The sequence below is a fragment of the Diadema setosum genome, chromosome 16 (genome assembly GCF_964275005.1).
Source record: "Diadema setosum chromosome 16, eeDiaSeto1, whole genome shotgun sequence".
Taxonomy (NCBI): domain Eukaryota; kingdom Metazoa; phylum Echinodermata; class Echinoidea; order Diadematoida; family Diadematidae; genus Diadema; species Diadema setosum.
In genome coordinates this window covers 27,653,821-27,665,771 of record NC_092700.1, presented here as the reverse complement: position 1 = coordinate 27,665,771, position 11,951 = coordinate 27,653,821, and the positions used below count along the sequence as shown (strand labels likewise).

The following is an 11,951-nucleotide window of genomic DNA, read 5'->3' as shown; positions in this document are numbered from 1 at the left end:
AGGAGTCGGCACGCGCTACCAACTGCTATTAACCTTCTTGTCTATTTAGTGCCCTACCTAGCTTCAATTAATGTGTTCTTTTTGTATATCAGAAACGGTTCCCTGCAGTTATTTGCCTTTACATATTTTAAGATAAAGATGTGATACATTCCTAGAAAGTAGCACTCTTTATTACCTTATGAACAAGAATGTTGGCTAAAAATTATGTTATTTATAGAAAATGATTTTACATGTGGTGGAGGAAGGTCATGAATGCAGATATATTCATGAGGTGATGTTTTCTTCTCTCCTTTTTTCTTCCCCCTGTTGATTGCTGTAAAGGTGCTTATTTTGTCTTGACACCACATCATGTTCTCATATTGGTGTAATCTTTGTACCATGTAAACTGCATTTGCACATAAAAGTTGAGAGATAGTGTGATTACCATTCATGAACCCGCCTGTTTTCTTTTGTGATTTTGCTAGCCCTGAATTAGTAGACAAGTAAGTGAGTTCAGCCCTGTACCGCAATTATGTCCAGTTGTATTTTAAAGTTTTGACTTTTGGCATACAAAATTTCAAACATTTGCTATATTCTGTGTAACAGCCTTCTCTTCCCCACTTCCTTGTCTTAATGCACAAATTAATTTTTGAATCGAATCCTTGCAGCAAGCCGACTCTTTGCGGAGCTGCAGATGCTGAATCTGAACCTTCCCTCTCGCATCTGGCTGCCGTCCACCTCGGCCACTGACCACCACATCGTACGCATTCCACACACCGCAGCTGTCGTCCTCAACTCAAAAGACAAGGTCAGAGCTCATGTTTTCCTTTTGCGACATTCTTGGTGACCAGAGTATAAAGCAATCTTCTGAAATGGCATAATTGTGGTGGAGAAAATTGCACAGCTTCCTTCCTGAAAGTCCAGTTACATTGTAAAATGAACTAAGAGTAATTAAGGAATATGTGATATATATTATAGCATGTCTGCAACTAAATGTGAAATTCCTGATGCGTAATTTCATGCAATTGACCTGTTAATGATATATTGAAATTTGGGGATAATTATTTTTCTGAAGACCTAGTAGCAAGCCAGTTTTGTCCATCTTCACGTATGCAGTACAGTGTGATATTTGAAATCCAGTTAGCATGTGTAAGATGTTGCTTTGTCAGGCAAGTCTGATTGTGAGCTTTCTGATTGTCGGGATCAAACTTTACCATAAAGATATAGAACCAACGTGGATATGTTGTAAGCAGTTCTATTGTTTTATCATTTCGTAAATTCATGCTGCATACTTCCCTGAGTTTTTTCAAGGAGGGCTGCTATCAGTAAAAACACAGTCATTTGAGAGCCTTTACAATATATTTATACTACATATTTTGTGAGGCTTTTATTTTTGCAAACTTTGCAAGTGATGTGCTCTACGTGAAGTTAAGAAAATGGGAAAACATTTTTTTTTTTCTTAATTTCACAGCCTGACATGAATGCAACAGGCATGTCCTGATATACAAAACACAGTCCATTGATAAGGAGCATGATGATATTTTAACCCACGATCATGAATATATAACCACTTGTGAAATTGTCAGGAAATCCCAGTTCATAAAATATTTAGTCCCGCTATATGATGTATGAAGTATTTGCTACACAAGATTTGTGCGACTGTTTATGTGCATGCACAACAGAATGGTCTATGACTTAATATGGGTATTGTGATTGTGCCCCTACAGGCTCCATACCTGATCTATGTCGAGGTGTTAGACTGTGAAAACAAACACACGTCACCCCTCCCGGCCAAGATTCTGGAGAACACGCTACGCTACACCAAGTCGGAGGAGAACCTGAGCGGCGGCTACTTCCACGGCGAGACCATTCCCACCACCCACACGCCGCCCAACGTCTACCCAGGCTACTCCGCCCACGACTCGGACCACGACTGCTGGTCGCAGGAGGACGATGAGATTCTGCAGGTCAGTCTCGGAAGTTTTGTCCACGTACATGGTGGTGCTGTTTGCATTATTTCTATCTTATGTTGACACAAATAATACAGATAATGCCACTTTAAAGTTGAAGAGATAACACTCTATGGGTAATATATGTAGTAGGTGTGTTGCCTAATACTTTAATTAGCGACTCAGAAGAAAAAGAGAAGCAGATCGAAATGTTTCTTATAAAGATAGTAATTTCATTTTTGCTTGTCAACTCTAGAGGTTTGGACTGTATCAACTCTCCAGAATTCACAGAACAAAAAGATCAATTGAGAATGCAAACAGTTTAGACTTAAGTGCATGCCACAATAGGACATGCGTGCATATTCTTACAGATTGTCCCTTGTTATTTTGAGTTGAAAGGACTGAGACAGGCAAAATAATCACAAACTGTTGTCCCTTTAAGATCTGGGATGCCACAATCATGACACAGGCTTGTGGTAGTATGGATGTTTCCCTTTAATGATCTGAAAAAAAAAGAGAAGAAAAACAAACAAACAGAAATCAGGTTGTTGTTTTTTTCAGGTTGGTGGTCAGGGCTGCCAGCAAAATTAAATCACATGGTGTTCCTTCCCTTCATCACGAGAACTTGTCTGTAGCCATTCACTTCCTTTTAATCCTCAACATCCTGTGCCACATTCACCGCCAACAGACAACGAGATGTCTATAGAGGGCAGTGTCTGATTTAAGCAGCCACTCTTTTTTTTTGTCAAATCTTCCCACCGTGGCGCCTAACTGGGAGAAGTTCTCTTCTTTTGTGGTTTTGTGTGATGTGTGTTTGTTTTTGTAGTTTCATCTTCCTTATCAGAGACACGGTTCTGTACTTGTTTTTCAGGCAGCTTGAACTCTCCAGCAATTCAGAGCAGCTTGGTATTGCGCTCCATATGGGTTGAGTTGAAAGTCATGTGGATTCATTATTTATAAGGCACAGCTTTGATATTCTGAGATCTGTTTGAGATCTGTCCTTTGAGGGCTAATATGTAACCTTTTCCAGATTCTTGAAGCCTTTTTGATGTTTGACATCATAATGATAACAGGCAATGCTATAGAAATTCAAAATCATTGGCACTACTTGGCTGATATATGTCTGTGTCTTTAGAGGAATTGTGCATATGGGCAATTCCGCGGTCAGTAACGTTACATTTGAACAAATTTAGATATTTGTTTTTACCACTAAATTACCATTTATTCATTTCAAGTCAAAATTATGTCAAAAACATGTTCATCCTTCCCAGGTTTATGATACAGAAAAGAATGAACACAATCCAAGAAATATTAGAATTGCTATAGCGACTTAAAGGGCTGGTTAATAACGTTACGAAAAAAGGACATGACAAAAAAATCAATGTCTTGTAACAAAAAGTGTGCAAAAATTCAAGTTACTTCAAACAAAGTGTTGCATTAATTTCAATTATTGCATCATGCCAAATGTTCATGCAAATTTTTTTAGCAGTTCGACCGATAATTTTTTAGCTAGACCCCCAAAAGCATGGTTAGTAACGTTACGGTTAGTAACGTTACATTTGTCCGGAGTAATTCCGCAGGTCATTTCACCCTTTTGTAATTGACAAAATGTCACATGACTTCTGGAGTATTTAAATGTATTCATCTTTTACCCTTTAGCAAAACTTTGAGGAAAAAATTTCAAAGGAACCCACTGTAATTTGCAGTTAAGTGAATTTCAGCGTCCCCAGTCCCACATGTACATTTTAAATGATGGTTTTAGATCTCGCAAAATCAATAAATATGAAAAATAAAATCTACTGAATTTGAAAGACCTAATGATTGGTGAACATCCATGGCATTAGTTGATACCTAGATCAAAGGGTAAGATAAAAAGGCACATTTCTTTCATCCATGTCATGTCCACCTAACTGCGGAATTGCCCATATGGAAGACTTCAGTGTATCGTATGGGCAGGAGTCATTCTGCTATTTCATAGTGGATCAATAAGGAGGATGTCTGTACTGTATGAGATCTGTCAGAAGCAGGCACATTGACAGAGCACTTCTACATAATGTTTTCATGTATGAGACAACAGATATGAATCACCTACGTCGTATTTGTAGCTCCTTAGCTGCTTAGTCACTCTAATTCTGCTGTGCAGATGGTTTCCTGAAAACTCAAAATATCTTGTCATGTCTTGGCAAGAGAATATAACCTCCTCTCTGAGTTGGAAATATTTTTTGCGTAGTGAGACACATGTTAAAGCCAGGCTTCTCCCTGATTATGATTATGTGAATGTTGATAGTGTAGAGTATGGATCCAAATAAAGTCTCACTTGTTGCTGTTTTTTTTATTTGTTTGAATTTCCCCCATTTTTGACTACCAGAGATAATCTTTTATATCTGTGATATCTGTATTTCTGTCTGAAATACTGCATCCCAAATATATTGAACCTCCAGTGTGAAATCATGGCAAAGAAAACCCTCAAATACAGCTGTCATCCTATGATCAATGCATTCACTGTTGGCACATTCTCTCCCCCTCCCCAACAGCAATACTCGAGCTACTCCAAGAAGTCCAGCTCCAGCGACACGATATCGCAGTTCTCGCACGAGAGCGTGACGAGCACGGACAGCAAAGAGCCCGTCTTTATCGCCGCAGGGGAGATCAGACGGAGGCTGGCGGAGTCACTGGCCACACCTTCCACCACGTTCAAGGTGAGAAGGGGCACCACCTCAGCTCATTTGGCTCTCGTCCAAGAGTCAACAAAGTTTACATTTATTGGAAGATAGCATCTTTTCTTCTTCATATGCTCATGCTCCTTTAGAACAGTTGTGGCTAACAATGAAGCCTTTTCCTCATGATTAAAGGAACGAGTCAGATCTTGTTTCAATCTCTCAAAATGAAGGTAATTCAAATCTTTGTACTGTTTTCATCTCATTTTCAACTTAGTTTTGTCCCTCCTCCAATAAAGAAAACACCCCAAACAAAAACAGAAACAAAACATGGATGATATCCTTTCTGTGCTTAGGTAGTCACAAATTGCCGCTGTAATCTTCAAATGATTTGAAAATCGGGGTGGGGGGGGGGGACATTGTTGTAGCCAAAAAGCTATGCAAGTGCCTAAACTTTACTATACATTTTGTATATTTTTCAATGTTTTCATATTTGAATTTGTGAAACGACTGATACAATATCAACAACTTGTGAAAATACTTCATCCCACAATTTAAATGGATAGTGTATCTCAAGCAAATTTTTTACTCGGAAAGTGATGATAATTCTTTCTCATCCCGTCAATGTGATTCTTCACTGCATATTCAACCACTTGTGACACAAATGACATATACAATAGTTACACATGGAGTAAGTGTATCTTGTCTGATTGTACAGCACGATCCGGAGGACCCCTCGGCCTCTGCGCTGAAGGAGCCATGGGACGAGAAGGCGCGGAGGATTCGGCAGGGCTCCCCCTACGGACACCTCCCCAACTGGCGCCTCCTCTCCGTCATCGTCAAGTGCGGCGACGACCTGCGACAGGAGCTGCTCTCGTTCCAGTTCCTGACCCAGCTACAGGTGAGAGACATCTCACAGCTTTTCTCCTCCCCTCATACATAATTCCTTCAAGCACGAAATACCTTCTTGAGTACCTTCTTGAGTATAACTTGCTCTAGAAAAAAGAAATGTCCTCAAATATCAATTACGTATTATGAAACCTGCATGTGAGTAGAAACTATGTCTGTGGAAGTTTCTCTTCCTAAGTTAAAACTGTATCCTAATGTTTTTTGTTTATTTGTAATGGTGATGGTGTGTCATTTTCTAGTAAGGGTTTTTAGTGAGTAGAGAGGTTGGCCAGAATCGTGCATTATTCATTAGGCTTTATGATATTGAATTGATTTATTGATAATTTGTGACTGATCAAACTAAATTATGTTCATGAGTGCATCTCTGTGTAACATGAACATTCCATCAAGACTATAGAGGCATTTGCTGAGCTTAGAATGAAATTATGTGAAAGTATGGTTTGCCTTAAAAGAAGACTTCATATAGCTGCTAGACGTTGAGATCGACCAATTTTTTACTGGACGCTGGACTCATAAAACCTATTTCCCCCATAATAGAACATTTGGAACCAGGAGCATGTGCCGCTGTGGGTGCGGCCCTGCAACATCGTGGTCACGTCCAACAACAGCGGCCTGATCGAGCCCATCATCAACGCCGTCTCGCTGCACCAGGTGAAGAAGAACAGCAAGATGACGCTGCTCAACTACTTCTACCGCGAGTTCGGCGGGCCCAGCACCGAGGCCTTCCTGACCGCCCAGAAGAACTTCGTCCAGAGCTGTGCGGCCTACTGCCTGGTCTGTTACCTGGTCCAGGTCAAGGACAGGTGAGTGGGCGTGGCCCTGTACAGCTCCTTTTGCCCCTCTGGAGGAGAGGACCAAGGTCAGGTGACCTTTGTCACACCAGAGCCTGATGCAAAGTGTTCTAATGTTTTGAATGCAGTGCTTGGCAGATAAAATCATTCAATGGGTTGCCACGTGGCAAGAGAAAGAAAGAGTACAATTTTAGAATGAAGCATGATCAGTTTACTTACTTTGAAGCCAAAAGTTGAAACACAGTGAATTATGATGTATTTCACAATATCAAAAAATACAACTGAAAAGATGATATGTGTGTCTCTCATGAACCTGAACGTGAATGTATAAATATGAGACATAATATACTGTGATGTCAAGATTTGTGAGGTATTTTAGTGCATTCATGAGATTTTGGCATTGATTTGCCCCAAATTTTCCAGGCTAGTGCCAGTTGCATACCGACTTAAATTGAGTTTGAGATGGTTGCTGTGAAAAACAGATGTCTAACTTGTGTGGCTGGATTTGGAGTAATAATTCCTAAAATCATTTCTTGGAAACGGAACAAGATGGGAGTGGGACTGAATATCATATTTTTTTTCTTCTGATTGTCGCAGACACAATGGCAATATTCTGCTTGACCCTGAGGGCCACATCATCCACATCGACTTCGGCTTCATCCTCTCCTCGTCGCCAAAGAACCTTGGCTTCGAGGCGTCCCATTTCAAGCTCACCCACGAGTTCGTCGAGGTAAGCATGACACTCGCTTCTCTCTTCCCTTCGTTAAAAGTGATTTAACTTTGTTTTCTCTCATGTTGAGTATGTACACTGTATTCACAGCTATAACAGTCAGATGGTCATGGGATATTCCTTTGTCACGGCTTCATTTCATAGAAAGTTGCTTTGATAGCAAGTTTTGCTGCAGTGGCAAGTGTCAATGGTAATAAAAAGAATCCTGCTTCCTGATTGGCTGTTGCTACAATTGTACAAGAGCTTGCTATTTTAGCAGGAATTGCTATCGAGAGTCAAAAATTGCTACCCTCACATGTTTTCTTAATTTAGAACAAGGAGGTAGAGCAAGCTGCCTCCCAACATGGCAAGATGCAGATATTGCTAAGAATCTCTGATTACTGTATGAATAGATATTATGTGATTCTGTTAAAGGGATTGCTTTTTCATCCTGAAGTTTGCATTTTACATATTTCATCTTGTGTTGGTATATGTGCAAAATTATTTCATTTTGTGCTAAATTCCATCAAGAAGTGATAGCTAAGTGATTGCCTTGAAAAGATTCTCAAGATTTGCTGATAGTGAATGTTGCTGCTATTAAGAGACACTTTATCGTAAACTGGGATTGTGACTTTGTTAAAAATCTCGTCTTTGTCATACTTTAATCATACTTTTTCTTTGCTCACTTTTCCACTAATAATTTATATTCTTTCTGGTCAGTTTATTCTGTCTTTATTTGATACTTTAATCATGGTACATGCCCCCACTAATTTTCTTGTTTGTTTGTTATTGTATATGTGCAGGTGATGGGAGGTGTGGGCAGTGACATGTTTGAGTACTACAAGATCCTCATGCTCCAAGGTCTGATCGCTGCCAGGAAGCACATGGATAAACTGGTGCAACTGGTGGAGGTCATGAATGGTGAGCCTCAGTAGCTATGTTAATGCTGCACTACATGTCTTCTGTGTGTGTGTGTATGTGTGTGTGTGTGTGTGTTGTGTGTGTTTATTGTGTTCTTTTTTTTGTGAAACATTGCATGATTTCCCCTCATGTATGAAGCATTTATGCCCAATTACAGAAGGGTCCACATAATGGGATACCAGCTTTAAGTGGATGCTCCTGTTAACTGGGTAGGATTTGAACAAATGCTTTTCATGAATGTGCGGAAATTTTTCACGTCTTGATGGAGGCCTCTTGAACAGTGAGGTGAAATCTGTGCTAACCATACTCAAATGGTATACCCTATGTATTCAGTGCATTTTGAGGGACATGGAAAGAGGATTTGTGGACCTCGGGCATTATGTCACTGTTCTCTGTGTTGGCCCTCTCTGATGCATAAAATGTGACTATGTACTTTTTTAGGTTCGCATTGTTTGCCCTACATTATTTGTCTTTCAATGTGATAATTCTGAATGAATGATAATGATTATGATAATGGTAATACAATGTGATAATGACAGTGATTATGATAATGATGAATGTGATAATTCTGAATGAATGATAATGATTATGATAATAATGGTAATACAATGTGATAATGACAGTGATTATGATAATGATGAATGTGATAATTCTGAATGAATGATAATGATTATGATAATAATGGTAATACAATGTGATAATGACAGTGATTATGATAATGATGAATGTGATAATTCTGAATGAATGATAATGATTATGATAATGGTAATACAATGTGATAATGACAGTGATTATGATAATGATGAATGTGATAATTCTGAATGAATGATAATGATTATGATAATAATGGTAATACAATGTGATAATGACAGTGATTATGATAATGATGAATGTGATAATTCTGAATGAATGATAATGATTATGATAATAATGGTAATACAATGTGATAATGACAGTGATTATGATAATGACGAATGTGATAATTCTGAATGAATGATAATGATTATGATAATAATGGTAATACAATGTGATAATGACAGTGATTATGATAATGATGGTAATAATGTTAATGTTGTATTTACTTGCTATATTTCGTGATTGACAGAACCACATGCAGCGCGATAGCAAAATAAACTAGCCCCTTCTTTGGCATGCATCTTGTTACAATCGTTGTGTATAAGAATGTGTTTTACTATTGCGCTGTTAACTAAGAAAACGCACGAGAAGAAATTCAAGTCTGACTTTATTAAATTAATCTTTTTGGCTCACTGGAAAAGCGCTGTATATGATATTCATCCCCATGATTGAATTTCTTTTTCACAGTTAAATGTGCAAGTCTTTCTTCATGTATACACAAGCCTGGTAGCTACTGACTACATGCTGCATTTGAATCTCGAGGCTGACATTAATCATGTGTCCCTTACTCTATCTTTTATCACCAGGTTCTGAGCTGGCATGCTTCAAGCAAGGCGCCAGCACCGTCAAGGCGCTAAAGGACCGGTTCCACATGACGCTGACAGAAGAGCAGCTCCAGCTCTGGGTGCAGAACATGGTGGAGTCCAGCATGCACTCCCTGACCACCAGGCTCTACGATGGGTTCCAGTACCTCACCAATGGTATCTTCATCTAGAGTACCAGCTTATCACTAGCTAACCACCAGGCTCTACGACAGGTTCCAGTACCTTACCAATGGTATCTTCATCTAGGGTTCCAGCTGATCACTAGCTGGAGTCAAGGATTTCTCCCGGTGCCCGGTACCTCACCAATGGTATCTCTGTTGAGTGCACAGACCAATTGCGGGTTACATAAAGGCTTTCTCATGGTGCCCATGTTCCTCGTCAGAGATATCTTCATCTAGGGCACAGACCCAGTGATCAAGGAATGCATTAAGAATTGAGTCAAGGATTCATCTTGGTACCTTGGTACCGCACCATTGGTATCTTAATCTCGGGCACAAGCCAATCATGGGATGCATCATGGTTCCTCTCTGGTACCCAGTACCTCACCAGTGTTACCCTCATTTGGATACCAAATGACCGTAGTGCATTATGATGACGACAGTTACCTATTTTTTTTTCTCACCAATAGAGGGCAGACAAATTATGGTTTTTGCATGAATGCTTCTCTGTGGTTCCCAATACCTCGCCACCACAAGAAGCAAATAAACTATGGTTTGAATGAAAGCTTTCTTGTGGTACTTCCTCACCAAAGGTGCAACCGCCGAAACAGTTCCAAAGTAACCATGGATTCTGACTGCATGGTGAATAAAATATCTGCTCTAATTGCCTCGTCAATGACAGCTCCCTGCAGCAGCAAGACTGAGCCTGGAGCCTCAATAATAATTGAAGGGAGAATGTCTTGTGGTGCCTAACGCCCCACCTGAGGTACCCAATACCCAACCAAATGACCCAAGGGGAGGGCAGAGACTGTATTGTGGTTCCTCATACCCCACATAAGGTACCCATTACCCCACCAAAGGTACCCAAGGAGACGGCCTCTACTACTGTATACGCCATATATTTGGCGAGTCTAAATTTTCGCGAATTTGGAATTCCCGACGATTTCGTGAGTGGTTAAATTCGCGATCGTGGAGTCGTGTACTGAACGGAGAAGTGTGCATGCGTACGTCACATAGAGTCAATAGTTTTGCGTGTCTTTAATTTTGCGAATAGCACCTGACTCGCGAAATTCACGAAAATAAAAACTTCGCAAAATATTTGGCGTATACAGTAACTTTGGTCTGTGGAATATTGTCTAGTGACTGCTGGCGTGATTACAACATTCCACCTCATAATTGAACTTGATAATTTTTCTAGGCACCAAGTTTTTTTATCAAGGGTACTATCATTCCCCTATCATTTTTCTGATTTTAAATCACATGAAATATTTCACCACACTTTTCAGCATTGCACAGGTGCAAAATGCATCTCCAAACAAGACAATAATTTCGTGATGTGTTCATGTAGCATATCAAACGTTTCAGTGACCAACTTTGTAGACATCACTGTATTCCGGCACACCTAATCATTATCTTCACATTACTTATCTGTCAATCAACAAGGAATTATGCTGTGAAGTATAACTGGTTGTGTGAGGTGCAGTAGAGATTTTTCATGAATTTTTTTCTTTTTTTTTTGGGGGGGGGGGGGAGTAGCCTTGCAGTGGGCAAGCTTGGATGGATGGCATTCTCTCAGTTTCTTTGGTAACCATTTGATGTTTGGCTAAGGTTAATTTGATTCCAGGGATTTCTAAGTTTCTCTTTTACAATCATTTGTTAATTAGATTTATTCCAGCCAACCTTAGTATGAAAGATATGATTGCACATTGAAGGTAATCTTAGTCCAGTTGCTTGCAGCAATGTTTGAAATTGCAGATGCACAAAAAGCACTGCAAGTGTGCAATTGAAGGTGGTAGACGTATAGAGAAACTTGGGAATCTTCTAGCTTGTTCTTGTGAAAGAGCAAAAATTGCTCGACATAATGTAGAGAACAATCAATGCATGTCTGGGTATATATGCATTGGCGCAGTGGGGAATTAATACACCTAAAGGTTAATGAAGATTGGCATTGTTGAGGAGATATTTTGCATGTGTCAGTTCGAAGATCGCATACGAGGAAGCATTGAATTGCTGAAGTAGCATGAACTTTTATGACGTACTTGACAACTGATCGGTCAGAATTGTTGAAGCGGTGATCCAAATGACTGGATGAAGTTAGATTTAAGTGACGGAGCGACGAATGCATGAATAAGTGTCGTAAATGGACCAAGATTCGTTCATTATATTTATTATCATTTTTTATCTGAATTATTTGCGTGAGTGTACATTTCAGTTTGCATGCCTGCATGTACGGAAGCCATGCATCTGGTGCAATTTTTTTTTTTTTTTTTTTCAAATGACACATACTTGATGTAGCTGTAGTTAAATAAATGTGTTTAGGAAATGTATTTCAAGCAAGGAGAAAAAAAAAATTACAATAGCTGTAATCACATGCTATATGTGATACAGTTGTGTTGAGATATACGATGTATTTCTAAT

At 39.4% G+C, this 11,951-nt stretch overlaps 1 protein-coding gene across 1 annotated transcript in view; it reads left to right on the top strand.

Annotated features, from left to right (window-relative positions):
* LOC140240132 (phosphatidylinositol 4-kinase beta-like) overlaps positions 1-10,447 on the top strand; it is a 33,094-nt gene extending 22,647 nt beyond the window's left edge. Inside the window, exons 6-13 of the mRNA XM_072319942.1 lie at positions 648-787; positions 1,707-1,946; positions 4,463-4,627; positions 5,304-5,486; positions 6,032-6,297; positions 6,883-7,015; positions 7,798-7,915; positions 9,358-10,447. Coding sequence (XP_072176043.1) covers positions 648-787; positions 1,707-1,946; positions 4,463-4,627; positions 5,304-5,486; positions 6,032-6,297; positions 6,883-7,015; positions 7,798-7,915; positions 9,358-9,545 — 1,433 coding nt within the window. The 3' untranslated portion in view covers positions 9,546-10,447. The remainder of the gene's footprint in view (positions 1-647; positions 788-1,706; positions 1,947-4,462; positions 4,628-5,303; positions 5,487-6,031; positions 6,298-6,882; positions 7,016-7,797; positions 7,916-9,357) is intronic.
* Positions 10,448-11,951: the final 1,504 nt, after the last annotated feature.